Source organism: Sinocyclocheilus rhinocerous, unplaced genomic scaffold (genome assembly GCF_001515625.1).
Source record: "Sinocyclocheilus rhinocerous isolate Xijiao unplaced genomic scaffold, SAMN03320098_v1.1 scaffold697, whole genome shotgun sequence".
NCBI lineage: Eukaryota > Metazoa > Chordata > Actinopteri > Cypriniformes > Cyprinidae > Sinocyclocheilus > Sinocyclocheilus rhinocerous.
In genome coordinates this window covers 452,695-475,177 of record NW_015664033.1, presented here as the reverse complement: position 1 = coordinate 475,177, position 22,483 = coordinate 452,695, and the positions used below count along the sequence as shown (strand labels likewise).

The 22,483-nt window shown below is 40.0% G+C and overlaps 1 protein-coding gene across 6 annotated transcripts in view; it reads left to right on the top strand.

Moving 5' to 3' along the window:
- Positions 1-22,483, top strand: part of LOC107729492 (AP-2 complex subunit alpha-2-like) — a 34,744-nt gene that overhangs the window by 7,196 nt on the left and 5,065 nt on the right. For 2 of the 6 annotated variants that reach the window (XM_016540018.1, XM_016540019.1), the window contains exons 2-20: positions 2,922-3,133; positions 5,988-6,181; positions 7,308-7,437; positions 7,592-7,693; positions 10,786-11,045; positions 11,309-11,477; positions 11,620-11,757; positions 11,834-12,016; positions 12,143-12,240; positions 12,407-12,638; positions 12,729-12,917; positions 14,005-14,138; positions 14,503-14,565; positions 14,991-15,059; positions 16,548-16,630; positions 17,260-17,349; positions 17,469-17,592; positions 17,672-17,788; positions 17,884-17,953. In XM_016540018.1, coding sequence (XP_016395504.1) covers positions 2,922-3,133; positions 5,988-6,181; positions 7,308-7,437; positions 7,592-7,693; positions 10,786-11,045; positions 11,309-11,477; positions 11,620-11,757; positions 11,834-12,016; positions 12,143-12,240; positions 12,407-12,638; positions 12,729-12,917; positions 14,005-14,138; positions 14,503-14,565; positions 14,991-15,059; positions 16,548-16,630; positions 17,260-17,349; positions 17,469-17,592; positions 17,672-17,788; positions 17,884-17,953 — 2,657 coding nt within the window. The remainder of the gene's footprint in view (positions 1-2,921; positions 3,134-5,987; positions 6,182-7,307; positions 7,438-7,591; positions 7,694-10,785; positions 11,046-11,308; positions 11,478-11,619; positions 11,758-11,833; positions 12,017-12,142; positions 12,241-12,406; positions 12,639-12,728; positions 12,918-14,004; positions 14,139-14,502; positions 14,566-14,990; positions 15,060-16,547; positions 16,631-17,259; positions 17,350-17,468; positions 17,593-17,671; positions 17,789-17,883; positions 17,954-22,483) is intronic. The other 4 variants (XM_016540020.1, XM_016540021.1, XM_016540022.1 and 1 more) reach the window with 2 other exon arrangements.

Genomic DNA, 22,483 nt, shown 5'->3' with positions numbered 1-22,483 from the left:
GAAGGCAGTTTTTGTCAGAGCCCTTGTTATTCTTAATTTTGACATTCATTTTCATTTTTACACCAGACATATATATCGCTTCAAAATATCGGTTATCGGGCTTCTTGATCTGTAATAATCGGTATCTGCATCGGCCTTGAAAAACACATATCGGTCGACCTCTACGCGCAATAACTAAAATATACATTTTGCTGAAATATTTGTAGTTGAACAATAGATGTGGCATATGTAGAATTTTAAACATGCAAGTGCAGTGTTTCTCATACTTTGATTTATTTGTGGTGCCCGCCACAATATCAAAACTGACCGCCACAAATAGATTTTCCAAAAGGCTTTGACTTTGTTGAATAAACATGAGCACTGCACGTTTCAAAATTGAAAAACCTGTTGTGGTTGTTTTTACATCACTGTATTTCTGAAGGAAACCGACTGTCTTCAGAAAATCTTGCATGTAATGTCTGATAAAGCAGCGTTTGTGAGCAGAGCGCTGCTTTGTGTACAGCCGTTACCAAGGAAACCTCGATCTCTACCACTCCAACAGCGCCTCCTGCTGCCAGAGAATGAATTTGCATATATGCCGCCACAAATAGAGTGCAAGTCTGTGGGAAACACTGAAGTATTTGTATAGCACTAACTGTAAAGTGACTCTAATGGGGTAATCAAAATAGCCTTTTTACTCAATTATTCTGTTTTTTTTTAAATTATTTTCATTTTTAGTTTAGTAAATTTAACTTCTGCTTTAAAAACATTATTTTTTGTTCTTAGATTGCAATGTAACAGTGTTAGAATATAATGTGATTTTTAACCATTTTTTTGCACATAATATATGCCTACATGGTTACATTCACTTTATTTATTTGTTTAATCCTAATACAAAAATACAGAGATATATGTATACCGCAAATCAGCCAAAAAATACAGAGACATTCATTTTTGCTCATATCGCCCAGCCCTAATGCGTGTATGGTCAAAGTTAGTTTGCCTTGTGCATAGGAAATATATTTTTGTAAGAACCCCGGGATTGATTCAGGACCCGCATAGAACTATATTACACTATATTGCACCAAAATAGGACTTATATGCAAAGCTGTTCAACATAACAAGCAGTACAAGGTTTTTTTTACATTTAGCAAAGGATTTATTTTCCTTCTAGCATCATCTCATGTGTCAGCACAGCAGAATGTCATCAGATCCTTTCTTGAAAAGTGCATATACAAAGCAGGGTGAATATTCATCCATTGTGCATGAGTAACATTGGAGCAAATAAGAAATCTAAATCAAATGTAATATTTGTATTGTGTGGTTTGGTTTTGCTAGACCTTTGTGAAAACTTTTTTTCTAAACACATTGGCACTTAATCCTTATCCTGTTCAACCCCATACCCCTGAAGAATGTTTTGCTATTTCCTGTCGTCTTTCCTGGTTTCCTGTCCTCTTCATTTATCATCATCTGCTCCTTTGGCCCTCTTTTTATTTCATTCTCAACGCACCAACTTTCATAATAGTGACAATCACACGCCATAACTTAATGTGTAAATCTGTAAATTGGTAATGTATTTTATTTAATTTTTTATTTACATATAAGACTGCTTTTTTTTTGTTTTTAAGATTCCTGATTTGGATGATATTATGAAAATCATTGAAACTCATTTATAGATTGTTAAAGATGCATTAGGAATTTTGATTAATAACTTTTTAAATAGGGATGCACCGAATGTTCTGCAACCTAAATTATTCGGCCGAAAATAGCAAAAAAAATCTCTTTCGATGAATAATATGTACCGAACAATAACTAACGCGATTAAATATAGAGGCACGCACTAATGCAGCAAACATGTCGGCAGTGTAGTTCAAAGTCCAAAGCGTGAGGAAAATCTGCGCTGAACTTGTTACTCGTCATTTGCTCAGTAACATTTTTGTGATTTTTTTAAAGGCATGTGACAATGTGATACGTGCGACAAACATCTTCCCAAATACGTAATGAGAATCATTTATAAATCTGCATGCTGTTGTCAACAAAAAGATACACTGAGATCTTCCTGTGTTTTTCTGCCAAAATAAAAGCCGAGTAAAAGCAACAACTCCATCAACATTCATAAATGATAGTATTGTAATTTTACTGTTGTTCTGTACAATAGAAATTAAAAAGTAAGACAATAATAATGATAATAATAATTACCCTACAACAGCTCTATTAATACATTTATTATAACATTCATACATAGTGTTCAAATTGGGATCTGTAATATATTTTAAAAGAAGTCTCTTCTGCTCAGCAAGGCTACCTTTATTTGTACAGTAAAACATACATGCCTAATTCAAGTCTCAAAAATGGGCAAAAATATTATTTTACTAACTTATTAATTTTAAGTTCAATTGTGATTTGTTGGTATAATGTCTGCTGGAATGTTATAAAATGTTCAGTGTGAAGTAAATACTTTTACATTGTTGTTTTGTAATTTATTTTTTATTTGAAAAGCAGGACAAAACAGTAAAAAGCACATTTTGGCAATTTAATTTATGCAATGGTGAAAAAAAATGGCAAAATAGGCCTACACGGGGGGGAAAATGCGGGAAAAACGCGTTCGGTATTCGGCCTTCGGCCCAGTGTTTCATTTTGTTCGGCTTCGGCCAAGCATTTTCATTTCGGTGCCTCCCTATTTTTAAATATAGTTTTATACAAGAGTAATTGAATGTGAAAATAAAGGCAGGGAAATATGCATATTTTTTTTCATGCCTAAAGAGCTCACAGTACGCTGTACTGTGGTAAATGCAAATTGCTAGCTCCATTTGAGGCAAGATATCAACAGCAGCCGAACATTTTGTCAGCTTGTGTTGTCTCCTGATATGTTCAGATCACCCAGTGATAACCAATTGCTCTGCAGTGTCAGTTGAAATCCTGTTTTTTATTTCTCTCCTCAGGTAAGAGTAAGGAGGCCGAGATCAAGCGCATAAATAAAGAGTTGGCCAACATCCGCTCAAAATTTAAAGGAGACAAGGCTTTGGATGGATACAGCAAGAAGAAGTATGTGTGCAAGCTGCTCTTCATCTTCCTTTTGGGCCATGATATTGACTTCGGCCACATGGAGGCTGTCAACCTGCTCAGCTCCAACAAGTACACTGAGAAACAGATTGTGAGTGGAACCGTCTCAAAATATCCTGCCGTGTGTCTGTGTATATTAAAATCTTAAATTAGTTTTTTTTGTTGTTGTTGTTGTAATTTTAACACTGTTGACTTTGTGTAAGCATGTATTTGTGTGGTAAGTTATTGCAATGCACAATTTACTGCTGCTCACAGCCAGATTAATTACAGTTTTGGCCAGTGAAGTGGCCAAAGGTGTAAGGAAATTATGCAAAACATGACAACTGTATAGGAAATAGTATCATATCGGGATTGTAAGATACACAAAGTGCAGTAGTGTCTGAATTCATCCATTTATTTATCCTGGCATTCATATGGCATTCACAATGCATTGACTGGTTAATAAGCCAACATATGGAGTTTTGAACAATGCATATACACAAACATATTATAGTTAGTAAAGCCTTTTACACCCTTATGTTATCTGACACTCCTCATGACTGAGTTTAACGCCATGACAAGATATCATGAATGAACCTCAGCAGAGGCTAAATGTTTTCAGTTTTCTCATTCTTTTTTCAATGAGAAATACTCCCTTATGTCTACATAGAGACATGGAAGTAATTATTGGGCAAATGGTATGCAGGATATTGACTACACTGTTGAAACAAACAGCTCCAGTGTGCAGTGTTAACAGCCTCTGAGGTGTAACTGTCGATATAAACTGCCATTTAAAGTTTGGGGATTTTTTTAAAAAGAATTTTAGAATTTAGAAAGGATGCATTAAATTAATCAAAAGTGACAGAAAATATATTTATAATGTTATAAAAGATTTCTGTTATATGTAAATGCTGTTCTATAGAACTATCTATTTATCCAATAATATTTCCACAAAAATATTAAGCTGTTTTGAACATTGATAATAATTAGAAATGTTTCTTGAGCAGAATATCAGCATATTGGAATGATTTCTGAAGGGATCATGTGACACTGAAGACTAGAGTAATGGCTGCAGAAAATTCAGCTTTGTCATCACAGGAATTAATTGCATTTTTAAAAAACTTTATATTTCACAATATTACTGCATTTTTGATCAAATAAATGCAGCCTAGTTGAGAATAAAGAGACTTCTTTTAAAAAAAATTTAAAAAATCTTACTGACCCCAAACTTTTGAACATTAGTGTTGCAGAAGTATCTGAAGTTTATTACTCTGCAGTTTTACCCTTGTGAAAGTTGTCTTTTCTGGATGTGAACATCTAATGAGCGTGGCCATAGCGAGTGAGAGTCAGCAACAGATGTGTTTTTAGCTTGTCAAAGAGGCTTAGTGGCACTCCATGCCATGTAGACCTACCATGAGGTCTAATTATCTCCTGCTAATCAAACACCCACTCTAGCATCCACACTCCCATCAGCCACACAGCTCTCCACAGGGTAACACTGACAGAAGCCGGGCAGAATCTGGCCAATCTGAGCTTGTTTCAGTACAAAAAGGACAACAAACTGAGGGCCATTTTGAGTCCGCTTATCATTTTCCTTGAAAAGGAAAAGCATTAAAATAACATTTACAATGCAAACTAGACAACAACATGTGTTGTCACTAAACTCCACATGGCCTTGCTTTTGGATAATGCTGTACATGGCAAAATGAAGGAGATTTACATAGTGCTAATGAATTGTGGAAGGGTTGTCGAGCACACCAGATCTTTTGCTTCCTGTTGCAATTTTATACACTGCCATAAACTGGAAATAAGTTGAGGTCATGCATCTTGTTAGCCCTTTGTTAAAGTCCTTTTCACTGCAAGACGTTGTAGTATAATGCTGAAGAATGTGGTGATGTCACCACGTTTTGACCTACTCCTCCCATACGGGTCAAATACATTCAATACAATATTCAGTTTCCTGTGAGCCCAGCCCAAAAATTCAGCAAAGGTTCTTCACTCAAATAAACACCAATTTCCTTATATAGAACTCTAAACAGTTTCACTACAGCGTCTTACAGTTTTCTGTGATTCTTAAAATATGGCTTATAAGCACATTAAAATGGATTCCAAACCTGATTTAGGTCACCGAGTGGCCTGCTGTGTGGTAAGATTTGGTCTCTCAAACTAAACAACGAGTCACAGCCTACAGCTAACTGTTTCAACGCATCCATTAGCCGGAAAATTCCACTGCTCTTCTGATACATGATATGCTATGTCTTGGATGCTGAATTTTGCTGCAGAAGGGTTTTTTTTTCTGTTATTTTATTTAGTTTTTTAATATAACAACATACATACAGTAACACCAACCAACAACAAACTAATAAGCAAAAGGCACAATAATTTAGAATATAGGTATGTACTGATACGTGACCGAGAAAGAAAAATGAAAATACAAAGCTAAAGTCATCCGGAAACAGGCAGTCAAAAGTTTTTGTAAAAATCTAAGCAAAGGCTTCCAGAGTAAAGGTTGTATTCTTGATACATTCAGTGAACTGTAATAATGGAGTTGCGATACACTGAATGGAGCAAATGATTGAATTTTGCTAGCTGATTATAGTAGTATTCGGATGATTCTGATCATCTTGCAAGACACATTCCTCCAAACCTCCCGACTTTAAAATCACGTACAACATCACGATGCAGTGAGAGTGGAAAAGAAGCAATTCAAGAGAGCTTCAACCCTGGCAGCAACGAGGGAGACACATTAGCTCAGCGAGGGGGAACATCTCTCTCGTGGTTTAGTGCTTATCCACAGAGCTCGCAGGGCTGCCGCTCTGAGCCTGTTTGAAGATGACGGTTCTTCAGTGACGCTGTCTTGCTTTCAGCTTTACCATACACTCATTTGGCCTGAGTAAGTGTGTGTGCAAAACAGAGATCATAACCATCAGTTTTCTTTTCTTCCTTCCTCTTTTTCTGTGCTCCAGGGATATCTGTTCATCTCTGTGCTGGTGAACAGTAACAGTGAACTGATCAGGCTGATTAACAATGCCATCAAGAACGACCTGTCCAGCCGAAACCCCACCTTCATGTGTCTGGCTCTGCACTGCATCGCCAACGTGGGCAGCAGAGAGATGGCCGAGGCCTTCGCCGGAGAAATTCCTCGCATCCTTGTGGCTGGGTGAGCAACTTTGGGCTGGAAGGATTGAGTGAGAGGGTAAAAGTTATGGATTCAGGTTAAGGGATTTAGATTGAAGGACCTTGCATGAGGAGAAAAAGAGGATTAATAAAAAAGGAAGTGTGTATTTGTGGTGTGTCATGTAAGAAAAGTGAAATTATGCTTTCTTGTGTTCAGTATTTGAGATTATGATTTGGGTTTTTATTGCCAGTTATAGCCTATACTTTATACTATATATATAAACTTGCTATACTCTAGCAAGTCACTATAGGCAAAACCCATTGTTTTTTTTAGGCACTGGTCAATTTTGAGAATTTGTGCTTTTTCTCATTCATGGACTGATAACGATATCATCTAAAATCCCTTCTGTAAAAGCTCGTATATATCAGCGAAATGAAAAGTTTGAACCTGGCTTTATCCAGTCTTTACTGTTTACTGTAATTAATAAACTGGCCAAAGTATGATGATATCTGTTGGTTAACATTTTTACCTTACATACATGTAGTGTCTTGCCTTAGGGTGCTTTCACACCTGGCCCGTTGTTTCGGAACCTGGCGCGTTTCCCCCCTTAGCTCGGTTCATTTGGGCATATGTGAACACGGCAATCGCGCCCGGATCTGCGCCAAAACAATCGGTCCGAGATCGCCTGAACGAGGAGGTCTCGGCTCGATTGGAAACAAACTCTGGAGCGGTTCGGTTGCACCTAGTAGGTGCATTTTAAAACTGTTTTCCCAATGAATCCTGAACTCCTGCTCAAAATGATAAATTAATATAAGGACAGCTACAAAAAAAAAAAAAAACCCCAACAATAAACCCGCGAAGCTGTTATCGTTCCATCCTGACGAATGACAGCCGTGACAGCTAAGTGGAATCCCGGAAAATAAACTGTGGAACTTTGACCAATGAGACAACAGTTTACTCGCGCCTGACTTGTATTAACAAATTTGGTCCGTTTAGAAACTTTGCCGTGTGAAAGCGAACCGCACCAAGAATAAAAAGCAACATTGTAATAATTTTAATCCCTGTTTCGGAACAAAGCAATCGATCTACAGGTGTGAAAGCACCCTTAACTGTTTGAGCAGACGCATGTTGCTATAGATGGCTGATGTAGTTCCTATTGTAATGACAGGGACACGATGGACAGTGTAAAGCAGTCAGCTGCTCTCTGTCTGCTCCGTCTGTATAAGACCTCCCCAGACCTGGTGCTCATGGGAGAATGGACCTCTAGAGTGGTGCACCTGCTCAATGACCAGCACATGGTGAGTCTGGCACATAAAAACCACAACCTCATGATGTTCATACACATATCTGTTGATGTATGTAAGATATACACATTTATAGATTAACATGTTTTTTGTGGTTGTTGCATTATAAAAGGGTTCTTACTGATTTCTGAATCTGTTTTTTACTCAGGGTGTGGTCACTGCTGCGATCTCCCTGATCACCTGTCTCAGCCAGAAGAACCCGGATGAGTTCAAGACCTGTGTGTCACTTGCTGTGTCACGACTCAGCAGGGTCAGTGTGTGTGTGTGTGTGTGTGTGTGTGTGTGCGTGCACGTATGTGTTTATATGAGCCTATAGACCAGAGATTCCTGAATGGGTTGCAGTCCCTTTGGGGGTTTGTGAGGTTGGTGGGAAAACAAATGCTTTTTATGAATGAATGAATGCATGCATGCTTTTATTCAGCAAGGGCATAATAAATAGGTTAAATCAATTTAGAAAAAAAATGCTGTTTTTAAAAAAATATTATTTTATTAGTTTTTTTTTTTAACTGTAATAATATTTCAGAATATTACTGTTTTACTATATTTTTGATCAAATGAATGGATCCTTGATGTATATTTAACTTAAATATAAAATGTTCATTCAGTGTAAAAAGAATAACAATATAAATATTTCATAGATTAACATTTAAAATTGTTTGGGTTAACATTTTTTTTAAATGCATTACTTATTTTTTAAAAAGTGCTAATTTTTTTGTACTCACAGCAAAAGTCTGTTGTTGGTTAATTCTGCCAGCTTTTCATAGTTGTGTTGCAGGTTTTTTTCTTTATTTGCAATGGTTTGCCACTTAAAAAATTCACTTGACAGCAATTTTATGAAATGTTCAATTCTTTGCAGCCCCAGATTTATGTGTTCTTATTAGTGCTGGGCAACGATTAAAATTGTTAATCGCGATTAATCGCATGATTTTCATGCGATTAATCGTGATTAAATTGCACTGTTATGCACAAAATTCAATAATGCATTCAAAAGTAGTGTATTATGCACTTTTTTCATTTAAAAGTACTGTTATATGAACAAAAGTGCAATAACATTTGGTTTGCAAACACTAAACAAATAAGGTGCTTTTTTTTACAGCAGTATTCCTTTTACATAGTAGCAGTTAAAATATTTCTTGTAAATCTCAACTTATAACATTAATGTAATAAAATTAAATATAAAACCAAAGCTATTTGCCACTGACAGGGCATTAACGTTTTTATAGAAAATATTTTATAGTTTGTTATAGAATAACAAGTTAGCCTATGCTCAGAGTCCAGAGCCTCGATCATAACATTATAACAGGCACCTTCCGAGTAGAAACCAGAGTTGCTAAGTCCACATATTATACGCAACTTTGGGCTTCTATTTTTGAAAAGTTGCGTGAAAAAATCCTGGGTTGCAGTTTTTGGGCTTATTTTAAAAAATATGGTTGCTTGTTAGGGAAATCTGACAAGCAACTTTGTTTCTTTATTTATGTTCGCCGTATTCTCCAATGCATTGAATGACACTCTGTCTGCTCGTAGTTAATAGCCAACCAGTGCAATGATATAAGTGCTGCAGTGTCATTTGTCAAATGTTCCGCCCCCTCCTCCCCCTCATTGGAGAAAAATCACATTCAAAAAGAAGGCGCGTGACGCTGTAATCCAAGCAATGATAGAAGTAGACATAGAGGAGTGGGATGACTTTCTTTTAGCCTAATTTGTAATTTTTACAATGTTTTTGTAATGTATTAATTATCACGGGCTGTAATAAAAAACAAGTAGTCCTATACTAATACTAAGAGTTAGGGATGCTCCGTGCCGCGGCTGGCCCGTATTAACACAAGCACTGACTAGAGCGGCGCTCCGGTTCCCGTGGAGCTGTAACACGCCACAGACGTGTGCAGTGAGGTGCAGATCAGCTCTAACGTCACTGAATCTGCTGTTAAAAATGAACCATCCATTCATCATATCAAAAACATACAGGACAAATAGCGATTTTTTTCATTGTTTCTCGAAACGTCATAGCATTTCCACACCGGCGATGACATGACTGCGGCGCCAAATAATTTATGTCCCCACGCATCATGTACGTCGTCACACGTTGACGTCATCAAATTGCGATCGGTTCGTGAGATCGGCCAAGTGTAGTGAGTACCGATAGAGTCATAAAATCCCTCGATCGATCGGAGCATCCCTACTAAGAGTAAATTAGGTTCTAATAGCCTATATTTTAGTAGGCTATAAATATGTGGCTATGTTACAGCTCGCCTTTGAAGCTCTTGTGTTTTTCTCCTTTTCCATCTGTCCAATCCTATTCTGCTCACAGGTGATTGGAGATGAGTTTTGTTCCCACTTTTGTTGCAGTTTGCGGATTTTTGAAAAATAGTTTTTGTTTTTGCTTTTTAGATAAAAGAGTGGTTTCAGTTTAATATGTTGCAGGCTCATTTATTGGTAATAAATAATTGATAATAAATCATCAAAATAATTTTGGGCTTGTTTTTGAAGCTGCGGTTGCTTATTTGTCTTGCGAGAGTTGGCAACAGTGGTAGAGACCTGCACTATCGCGGGACCTAATGCAGCAGAGTGCGGCGCGGGACAACACTTGATGGGCAGGTGCGGGCGGGTAGAGACTCGTGTATGCGGGAGAACAAGGTTGTATCACACTAGGCAATCTTAACTGTGCCCGAGCACGTCTGACCCCCAAAGCCCGGTTCGTTTGACTAGTGTGAAATGAACCAGGCCGCGGTTCGTTTAGCCGGCCCTAGCTCGGTTGGAAGAGGTGGGCCAGAGCGCGGTTCAGTTGGGCTCGGGCGCGGTACGCATGTAGTCTGATACGTGCAGCATGATTGCGTGAACATTTCTGAGCGGCAAAAGTGATAGATCTGTAAAGTGATATATTGTGAGAGGGCAGTGTGTTACCGCGTATCAAAATAATGAACCACAAAGTTAACAAAACGATGCACTCCACTGTGCTTAGTGAGAGCGCTTTTCTGCCGTCTTCACGTGCTATCGGAAACTTCCTATTTCCCGCTTATGAAGTTGTAAGCGCTTCATGTGAGCGCTCCTGCAGTCTTAAGCCCTCCCCAAATGCTCTCATTGGTTGAGACGCGTGATGACACCCATCCCAAGCCAGTACTGATCAACATCCCACCCCTCCTGTGACCCATGGCTTGTCTGTATGTGTATTCAGAGCCAGTGAGCAATGGACTTTAATAATAATAAAAAAAAACTGTTAACGCGCGATAAAATAATTGTCGGCATTAATCAATTAATGCGTTAATGCGATAATAATGTGTTAACTTGCCCAGCCCTAGTTCTTATCTTTGATTCGTTCTTGTTTTTTTTTTTTTCCATTCTCAGATTGTGTCTTCAGCCTCCACTGACCTGCAGGACTACACCTACTACTTCGTTCCTGCTCCATGGTTGTCCTGCAAGCTGCTGCGACTTCTGCAGTGCTACCCACCGCCTGAGGACGGTGCCGTGAAGGGACGGCTGGTGGAGTGTCTGGAAACTATCCTCAACAAAGCCCAAGAGCCACCCAAATCCAAGAAGGTTCAGCACTCCAATGCCAAGAATGCCATCCTATTTGAAGCCATTTCTCTCATCATTCACTATGACAGGTGCAAGTTGCCTCCATTTCTCCCCCCTCCCCCCCTTTAGAAACTTCATAAATAACTAAAAACGCACAGGTCATTTTAGGAAAAATTTTCGTACATATGGATTCATATATATTCATGTATTTATATAAAAAATATATATTTTTGTGTATTTCTTAAATAATCGCTTTGTTTGAAATGATCTGATAGGGTGTTTCAAAGATTTTGTCTGTATTAAGCATTTATCTGTTGTGTTCAAACTCTCTTCATGGCCTGTTTCACATCAGTGAGCCGAATCTTCTTGTGCGGGCATGTAACCAGCTGGGACAGTTCTTACAGCATAGAGAGACCAACCTGCGCTACCTGGCCCTGGAAAGCATGTGCACCCTTGCCAGCTCCGAGTTTTCCCATGAGGCAGTTAAAACGCACATAGAGACAGTCATTAATGCCCTGAAGGTAAGTGGATAGATTCTACATTCTTACAAAACAAGATCTCTCTTTTTTGCAGCAATAAAAAGGCTTTTTAATGACAGATTCATCCTTTTATTATTCATGGACACCGTTTATAACCATTTAATTCTATTCATTCTGCTGGCAGACTGAGAGGGATGTCAGTGTGCGTCAGAGAGCTGCAGACCTCCTCTACGCCATGTGTGACCGCAGCAATGCCAAGCAGATTGTCGCCGAGATGCTGAGTTACCTGGAGACAGCCGACTACTCCATCAGAGAGGAAATGGTGCGTTTCTCTTCATCTCTTCCATGTCTCTTCAGTCACAGGTCGTTGTTTTAATGTGTGACTGCTGTGTCTGTAGGTACTGAAGGTGGCCATCCTGGCAGAGAAATATGCAGTAGACTACTCCTGGTATGTGGATACCATTCTGAACCTAATCCGCATTGCTGGGGATTACGTCAGTGAGGAAGTGTGGTACCGTGTCATCCAGATCGTCATCAACCGTGACGATGTGCAGGGATATGCAGCCAAGACAGTCTTTGAGGTAAATGACACCAGATGTTCAAATTGTCACTTCTTATACACATTCAGAAAATTTATTTCCGCCATCATTACGATACTTCATGCAACTCTCTTTGTTCTTTTTTTTTTTTTTCTTCAATTTCCACAGGCTTTGCAGGCTCCAGCTTGTCATGAGAACATGGTAAAGGTTGGAGGCTACATCCTGGGAGAGTTTGGTAACCTTATAGCAGGTGATCCTCGCTCCAGGTGAGTTTTTTATATTAGTGTTTTATGACATCACACTTTGGATGTGTGCTGTACTAATGCTGTCCTCTTTTTCTTTTCTTTTTTTCTTTTTCTTTCATCTTTCCTATAATCTGAAATTCATCAAATTGTTCCCACTCATCCCACCTCTATTCTTCTATCTCACTAGTCCTTTGGTTCAGTTTAACCTGCTCCACTCTAAGTTTCACCTGTGTTCAGTCCCCACACGTGCCCTGCTGCTTTCTGCCTATATTAAGTTCATTAATCTGTTCCCGGAGACAAAGAGCACCATTCAGGAAGTGCTGCGCTCTGACAGCCAGATCAGGAACAGTGATGTCGAGCTGCAGCAGAGAGCCGTGGAGTATCTCAAACTGTCCTCCATCGCCAGCACTGATGTCCTGGTGAGATCACGCTCTTTTGCACACACTTTGTTGATTTGTGTCTCACCATTTATTTGCATAATCACACAGTGTCACTGTGTGTAACTGTAGGCCACAGTGCTCGAGGAGATGCCTCCATTCCCAGAAAGAGAGTCGTCCATCCTGGCCAAGCTGAAAAAGAAGAAGGGACCAGGAGCCGTGTCTGTGAACGAGCTAGAGGAGGGAAAGAGAGAGGGAGGAGAACTCAATGGAGGGGGAGAGAGAGGAGGGGACAGCTCTGCCATTGCTGCATCTAATGCTGTGAGAAACAAACAAATATGGATAAAACGGCTTTGAAATTTTTATATAGGCACTGCTGTCAAAAAATTGGGGGTCAGCAAGATTTATTGTTTTCGGCAAGGATTGATTAAATGTAACAAAATTGGCAATGTATAGTTTTACAAAAGTTTTATCGTTCAAATAAATGTTGTTCATGTTAACTTTCTATTTATTGAAAAATCCTGAAAAAAAACAAATTCAGCATATTAGAATGATTCTGAAGGATCATGTGACACTGAAGACTGGCGTTTTGGGCTTTTCCATCACAGAGATGAGATTTGTTTTAAAATATATCCAAATAGAAAAGTTTTGTTTTTACATTGTAACATTTCACAATAGAGGTCCTTGCACATGGAGTCCGAAATTTTCGCATGCGTTTTTCCATTTTTTTTTCGTATTCGTCATTTTCTATCAAAATGCATGCTATGGATGCGAAAATGCAGAAAATCAAACCTGATCCGAATTTTTTTATGACGGATGAAAGTTTCGGAGGCAGTGTGTAAACGTGATTGACGCAACATGAGGTCGTATTTATTTTTTCACGTACGAAAATTTCGGACTCGGTGTGCAATGACTTTAATAGTTGTAATAGTAGTGTGTTCACAATAAAATAGTATTTATGATCAAATGAATGCATCTTGGTGAGCTTAAGAGACTTCTTACCAAAACATAAAAAAATCTTATTGACCCCAGACTTTTGAATGGTAGCAAGCCTTTTGGCTATAAACATTGGGTCTGGTCCACTTTGAAAGAAGTGTCTCATCAGATTGGAGAACAGGCAGCTCTTATCATTTTTGTGGGCAATATGCATCAGATGGTCAGTGCATGTACTGTGGGCAGTCTGTGGGCTGAGACTGAGACTAGAACGCGGCAGACTTCAGCCGCTGGGGCCATGCACACATGTTTGCATTGTACAGGGAAGTGAGTCAGCAAATATAGAACAATCCCTAAGAAAACACCCACCCACTGAGCACATCCTGATTCAAATGCTTTCTAATTAGACATTCAGCTCTTTAGCATGTCTTTATTAAACCAAAATCCAATGTAATGAACGCTCTCTTTCTTTTAGTCCACTCCGTCCCCGTCTGCCGATCTGCTGGGGCTCCGTGCGGGTCCCCCTGTTACTGCCGCCGCTCCCAGCGCAGGCAGCTTATTGGTTGATGTTTTCTCAGAGGCTGGCGTCAATGATGATGGCTTCCTGAGGTAAATAAGGATCCAGTTCATTAGCAACCTATTTTCATCCTATTTTTAATTTATTGCTTTAATTAACTGAAGTGCACTAATATTTTGACATGTTCAGAGCTTGTATATACGTCCGTCTGGCTTTCTGCTCTTCTGTCGTTTGACTTTCTACCGCTCGTTCTTCTTGTCTTCCTATTTGTGTGTTGTGTAATCTTGTGTCCTTTATCTTGCTGCGTATGTGACTGTCTTTCTCTTTTCTTGCCTCTTTTTTTCTCTTTCCCTCCCTTTTCCATCTCCCTCATTTTGGCGTGTGCGCGCACATGTTTGTGTGTATGCGTGAACGTATGTGCGTCTCACGTCCTTGCTTTTCATTGGACGATGGCAGAGATCTGGAACCCCCCACTGAAAGCTCTGACTCCCTATTGGCTGAGGGTCCTGGTGACTCTGAGTAAGGGGCCAGTGGTAGACTACAGTGTCAATATGTTACAGCAAAACTTATTGACAATCAATAGTCATATATAAACACTTAACTTTTTGGTTATTTATAGATGTTGTTGTGTTATTGTGTTCTTTTCTGTTTGTGTCTGTGAAGTATTTTCTATTTGTGTGGTGGTATTATTAATTGCTAACATTTTATTGACCACGGATGTAATGCCGGTACTAACCTCTGCCTTTGTCTCTTTCTGTCCTCTTTCTTGCTACCTTCCTTTGGCTTCACTCTGCACTTCTTCTCTTTTTACTGGCTCACCATTTTCTAATATCTTTCATCTGTTTTAACCATCTGTGCCTTTTCACACTTAACACTTCTCACCCCTCTCTTCATCTTCTGGGGCCGCTCTCCTCTCTCTTCATCCTTCGCTTTCGGTCTCTCAGCTCTGCTCCCCCCTCTGTGGTCTCTGAAGATCCTACTCCTCTGCCTGAGTCAGACGAACTGCTCAACAAGTAAGAGCTCACTCGCCCACTTCACTCCCTCTTTTCAGTCAAACAACCATCACCCACAGCCTTTCTCATATTATTTCTTCTTCTCTTGTATTGGAAGACAGAATGCAAAATGTAGTTAAAAATAACCACAGACAAATGCTTTTTGTTTTTAAAATATTACTGTTAATCTTAAGCATGTAGTGTGGGAACTGCTAATCAATAGTTTTTTTGTGTCAAGTATACACTAAAAGTCAGGGTGGATTAGTAAGATTTTTTTTATTGCTAAAAAATTACTTTTTTATTACTACTAAGATTTATTTACTTTTATTATAGTATTCAAAAGTGACAAAGATATTTATAGTGTTAGAAAATATTTCTATTTCAAATGCTGTTCTTTTATGTACCTTCTATTCATCAAAGAATGTTTTCAACAGTGATAATCAGAAATGTTTCTTGAGCATCAAATCAGCATGTTTGAATGATTTCTGAAGGATCATGTGACACTGAAGACTGGAGTAATGATGCTGAAAATGCTGTCAAAGGTTTAAACTACTTTTTAAAACATTAAAATGCAGCATTTATTTTAAATTGTAATATTTCACTGTATTTTGATCAAATAAATGCAGCATCGGTGAGCTTATGAGACTTCTTTCTGAAACATTGAAAAAAAATCTTAGACCCCAAACTTTTGAAAGACTATATGCAGAGAAAATTATTTATTTCAAGTTGGGAAATGCTGTCTTATATTCTGTTATTCTGACAGCTCAGATTTATATTATGACTATTAATTATGGTGACCAAATAATACATTTAAATACAAAAATGATCAAATCAAAGTCAGCACTCACTCAAGATCTCTATGAGTCTGTGAAACCAATAGCCTGTGTCTGCTTGCACATTGTGGATACTACTGTTTGATGTCCCGTATAAGCTTCATGGCTATATTTGCGCTAATCACACTAGTTCACAGCTCCAATACTTATTTTTTATATTTTAAGAGACGAGACCATGCCACTACATGGTAAACAGCGGTCGGGAGCATTGAGGTCTTTTTTTACTTAGGCTTCAGGTTACAGTCTCTTGTCTCTGTTGTCACCCTCTCAGCACCCACCCTCCTCTCAGTGTCTTATGCTGCATTCACGTGCTCCTCGGATGGTTGCCTTAAGGCGAAGTCATTGTTCCAGTGTTGATTTGCATGGCTTTACGTGCCTGTTTGAGTGAATAATTGCTACATTTTTAACTTAACCGAGTCCCTTAGCATGGACAGAAACTAATTGTATCCTTTACTAACACTGTTGGTAATTACCTGTTTTACTAATGGTCACAAACTCCCATTATAGATCAAATAAAAAATTGGAAGTGAGTTTTCCAGGTGAATTTGCCCAGTGGGCGGCTCATGTTATTGATTTTTCTGAGAACACATGAGCGCACCATTACAAAACCAGTGCCATTTCTGGCTGTCCCTGCATGTTTGTCTGCCTCACACACACTCTTATCTCTTGCCCTCAGGTTTGTTTGCAAGAACAACGGAGTTCTGTTTGAGAATCAGCTGCTTCAGATCGGCATAAAATCTGAATATCGCCAGAACCTGGGTGAGTCACAACATCTGCAAAATTGTAATTGCATCATCTAGAAGTCCATGTCAGCAGACTTCTGGACTATGTCTTCAAGTTTATTATATTTTAACCTGCGTTTACGAGAGACTGTAGTTTCAGCGTATGCATTTCAGCAGTTCTTGCTCATTTTTATCCTGTTGTTTTAGCATTATAAAAACCTGAAAGGGATGTTACAGTGTTAATATTTGACTTGATATTCAAAATGCTTGTGGGTTAAAGACGAGATGTCTTATTTTAGTGCCTACATAAAATTTAATTTACAAAAGTTACTTTATATAAATAGATAACATATTAAATGCAAAAAAGTGTCTACTTTAATGTTTGAAATAACTTAAATTAAAATGTTAAAATTATTTCATGTCATCTAATAATTTATGCCTGACAAGATTCTTTTGGTGTATTGAACTATTGTTACACTGAATGACATTTTAGTGGGTGTCTTCTGTTGATCATGGTAAAAATGTATGATAGTCATTCATTTTTGCTCAGAAAAAGAAATAAAATTAAACAGGACGGATTCTAATGAACCGTTTAAAGCTGTATTAAACTTTTGATGCTTAAACACCTTTTCATCTTTGGTTTGTGTCTGTTGTCTCTCCTCACAGGGCGGATCTATCTGTTCTATGGCAATAAGACGTCAGTGCAGTTTGTAACGTTCACGACCACAGTCACCTGCCCAGGAGAGCTACAGTCTCATATCCTTCACATCCACACATGAAACTCATGTTCATTCTTGCTTACACGCATTGTGATTTTTGTCATGTACATCATCAGAGTACGCTGGTTTGTTGTTTAACTCCTTAACTGAACCCACAGCTCAATGTTCAGTCTAAACCAGTGGAGCCTCTCATAGAAGGAGGTGCTCAGGTGCAGCAGGTCATCAACATTGAGTGTCTGACTGACTTCAGTGATGCACCACTCCTCAACATCAAGTTCAGGTAACAGATGCACGCATTTAAACAGTTTATGACCACGAGTCAGCATACACAGATTTACTTAGCCGTTGTGTTGCTTCAGGTATGGCGGAGCTCTCCAGAATCTCACCCTCAAGCTGCCTGTTACCATAAACAAGTTCTTCCAGCCCACAGAGATGGCATCACACGACTTCTTTCAGCGCTGGAAACAGCTCAGCCAGTGAGTGTTTGTGTGTACACAGAAGACAAATTACTGTATACATGCATCAAAAACTGTTCTCTGAATGAGAAACATGCTAAATTCCCTTCTCACAGGCCTCAGCAAGAAGCACAGAAGATCTTCAAGGCCAGCCATGCCATGGACACCGAAGTGCTCAAAGCAAAGGTGGGTTTACACAACCTCATACCGACTTTGCAATGCCATACTAGCCTGCTGTGTACTGTACACTACACTATATACTGTACACTGGCTTCTGTTTATTTAATAGCAGGTAAAACAGTAAGCATTTTCAAACCGTAGTATGCAAAATTGTCACAAGACATTATCACATTTATTGTTTAATTCAGTGTCCAGTTATCAGTTGTCTCAATAGAACGGTGAGTCAAGAATAGATAAAGGCTATATTAATTTAGGTTCGTTCTTCACAGGAAAATAGACGATCAAGTCGAGTGCATTGCATTGTGGGATACATATCCCAGTATATTTTGTACTATATCAGAATCAGAAAGAGCTTTACTGCCAAGTATGTTTGAACATACAAGGAATTTGTTATAGTGTCACTAGCTTCCAGTGCACGGAGACAACAACAACACACAGATAATAAAAATAAAAATGCATAAATATAAACCAAAAAAAAAGAATAAATTGTATGTACAGGTGTGCTATAGATGGAATAGGAATAGAATAAATAAAATAAGTTGTAGGGATGTACTAGGGTTTAGGGTGATAAATAAGTATAAGGTTATTGCACATACTTCAATTGCACAATAGAAGAACATTAACTCTTCATGAGGTAGATTGCCTGGGGAAAGAAACTGTTCTTGTGCCTGGCTGTCCTGGTATTCGGTGCTCTGTAACGCCGACCAGATGGCAAAAGTTCAAAAAGGAGATGGCTTGGATGTGATGGATCCAGAGTGATTTTCTGAGCCCTTTTCCTCACTCTAGATGTAAACAGTTCTTGGAGGGTAGGCGGGGGGCACCAATAATCCTTTCAGCAATCCGAACCGTTCTCTGTAGTCTTCTGATGTCTGATTTTGTAGCTGAACCAAACCAGACAGTTATTGAAGTGCACAGAACAGACTCGATGACGGCTGAGTAGAACTGTTTCAGCAGCTCCTGTGGCAGGTTGAATTTCCTCAGCTGGCGAAGGAAGTACAACCTCTGCTGGGCCTTTTTAACAGTGGAGTCAATGTGAGTGTCCCACTTCAGGTCCTGAGAGATGGTGGTGCCCAGGAACCTGAATGACTCCACTGTCGTTACAGTGCTATCCATGATGGTGAGTGGGGGGAGTGCAGGGGGGTTCCTCCTGAAGTCCACGATCATCTCCACAGTTTTGAGGGTGTTCAGCTCCAAGTTGTTAAGACTGCACCAGACAGCCAGCTCTTTAACCTCCTGTCTGTAAGCAGACTCGTCTCCATCCTTGATGAGACCGATGACTGTAGTGTCATCTGCAAACTTCAGGAGCTTGACAGAGGGGTCTTTAGAGGTGCAGTCGTTGGTGTACAGGGAGAAGAGCAGTGGGGAGAGGACGCAACCCTGAGGGGCGCCAGTGCTGGTGGTGCGGCTGTTGGATGTGAATTTACCAATTCTCACTAGCTGTTGCCTATCTGTCAGAAAGCTGGTGATCCATTGACAGATAGAGCTAGGGACAGAGAGCTGGGTTAGTTTGGTCTGGAGGAGTGTTGGGATGATGGTGTTGAAAGCGGAGCTAAAGTCCACAAACAGGATCCTCACATAAGTCCCTGTTTTGTCCAGATGTTGCAGGATGAAGTGCAGTCCCATATTGACTGCATCATCCACGGACCTGTTTGCTCGGTAAGCAAACTGCAGGGGGTCTAGTAAGGGTCCAGTAATGTCCTTCAGATAAGCCAACACCAACCTCTCAAATGTCTTCATGACCACAGACGTTAGGGCCACAGGTCTGTAGTCATTAAGTCCTGTTATCTTGGGTTTCTTTGGGACGGGGATGATGGTGGAGCGTTTGAAGCAGGCAGGGACTTTGCACAGCTCCAGTGATCTGTTGAAGATCTGTGAGAAGATGGGGGCCAGCTGGTCAGCGCAGGTTTTCAGACAGGCTGGTGTCACACCGTCTGGGCCTGGTGCTTTTCTTCTCTTGTTCTTTCTGAAGACCTGGCGCACATCATCCTCACTGATCTGAAACGTAGGAGTGGGGGAGAGGGGGGTTGCAGGAGGTGTTGATGGTTGTGTGGAGAGATGTTCAGAGCGGGTGTGGGGTGTTAGACTGGGAGTTTCAAATCTACAGTAAAACTCATTCAGGTCTTCAGCAAGTTGTTGATTGGCCTCAGTGCTGGGGGATGGTGTCTTGTAGTTGGTGATGTCCTTCAGGCCTTTCCACACTGATGCAGGCTCATTCGCAGAAAACTGGTGTTCTAGTTTTTTAGCGTAGTTCCTCTTGGCCACTCTAATCTCCTTATTCAGTGTGTTTCTGGCCTGATTGTACAAGACTCTGTCCCCCCTTTTGTAGGCGTCCTCTTTGGCCTGACGAAGATGACGAAGTTTTGCTGTAAACCATGGCTTATCATTATTGAATGTTAAATGAGTCCTGGTAGGGATGCACATGTCTTCACAGAAACTGATATATGATGTTACAGATTCCGTGAGCTCGTCCAGATCGTTGGTGGCTGCTTCAAAAACACTCCAATCAGTGCAGTCGAAACAGGCTTGCAATGCCTGCTCTGTTTCATTGGTCCATCTCTTTACAGACTTTACTACAGGTTTAGCAGATTTAAGTTTATGCCTGTAAGTCGGTATAAGATGAACCAGGCAGTGGTCAGAGAGTCCTACAGCTGCTCTGGGGACCGAGCGATATGCATCCTTTATTGTGGAGTAACAATGGTCCAGTATATTACTGTCTCTGGTGGGACATGTAACATGCTGTCTGTATTTTGGCAGTTCACGGGAGAGATTTGCTTTATTAAAGTCCCCGAGAATGATTAAAACAGAGTCCGGGTGTTGTTGTTCTGTCTCTGTGATCAGATCAGCGAGTTTCTGTAAAGCTGAGCTCACGTGCGCTTGCGGAGGAATGTAAATACTCACGAGAATGAACGAGTGAAACTCCCACGGTGAATAGAACGGCTTACAGTTAATGAAAAGCGCTTCTAGATCGGAACAGCATATCTTCTTTAACGCTGTAACATCTGTACACCACCTTTCGTTGATGTAAAAACATGTCCCGCCGCCGCGCGATTTCCCCGTTGATTCTGCGTCGCGGTCCGCTCTGAACAGCTGAAAGCCCAGCAGTTGTAGCGCGCTGTCCGGAATGGCGTCATTCAGCCAGGTTTCCGTGAAACACAGAGCAGCAGAGTGTGAAAAATCCTTATTTGTCCGGGAGAGCAGAAGAAGTTCGTCCGTTTTGTTGGGTAGAGAGCGGAGATTCGCCATATGGATGCTGGGCAACGGCGTTCTGAACCCGTGCTTCCTGAGCTTCACGAGCACGCCGGCTCTCTTCCCCCGTCTGCGCCGTCCTGAAGCGCTTGATCAGCGCAGCAGCTCCGCCGACTACAACGTTCAGCAAAACGTCCGAATAAACGAAATCCAGTAGAAGATTGTGTGGTGTGTTCTGCCGAATGTTCAGCAGCTCATCCCTGGTAAAACTGATCGTGTTTGAGAAACAAAAAACAGGAAAAACTAACAAAAACAGTACAAACACTGGAGAGCCAAACACTGAGGCTGCCGTCTGCGGCGCCATCGCATGAATTAAAATAGAAATTACAGTGCATTTCTTAGAATTTTACATTTACATTTTACATTACAAAGCCACATTTGTCAAAACTTTAAATGGTAGCCTAAAGCCTTGTCTGAAAGTTTTGAAAAAAGTTTTAAAAGCCTTGAATTTTAAATGGTTATAGAATATGACGATTTAAATTGTTTTGCCACAACTACAAAAAAATTATTATTGCAATTAGCTATCACATTTTAACATTTAGTGTTTCCAGATTTACATTTTTGAGATAACTTCAGGGCCGGCGCTATCTATAGGCATAGCAGGCAATTGCCTAGGGCAATGGTTTTCAACCTTTACTCCAAGGCCCCCTTCCTCTCCTCTCTATGGAGCTGGAATTGCAGGCGGTGAGTAAAACTGCATCAAACGTCTGTGTTTTGTTGCCAATAGGCCCGTGACTCTTAAGATCCGCCCATGGCACGCCTCCAGGAGCTCAGCTGTTTTCGGAGAGAATCGTAAAGCTGTATCTTTCTTTTATAAATCTGATAAAACTAAAGACTCTTCGGCGATATGAAGGATGCAATACTAATATATAGGTACTCAAGATTAACATGAGATTGGCGAAAATGTGTGTGTTATGTCCCCTTTAACAAATTAGCACAAGTCAACCTGCCATACCAAACAAGACCACAGGGAGATGCCAAAGGACTGCAATATAAACGACTTAGGGTGTATTCACACCTGTCTTGTTTGGTTCGATTGAATCGAACTCAAGTTAATTTCCCCCTTTGGTGCAGATCTTTTGGGCAGGTGTGAATACAGCAATTGCACTCTGATGCGGACCAAACAACCGTACCGAGACCCAGCTGAAGACGTGGTCTCGGTCCGCTTCCAAACAAACTCTGGTATGGTTGAATGGATGAACCAATGAATGGATGACCTTAAGCACATGTGTGGTTTTGTTTACAGTTTCTGGTTCACTTGCAAAAAGGGCAGTGTGAAAGCGAACCGCA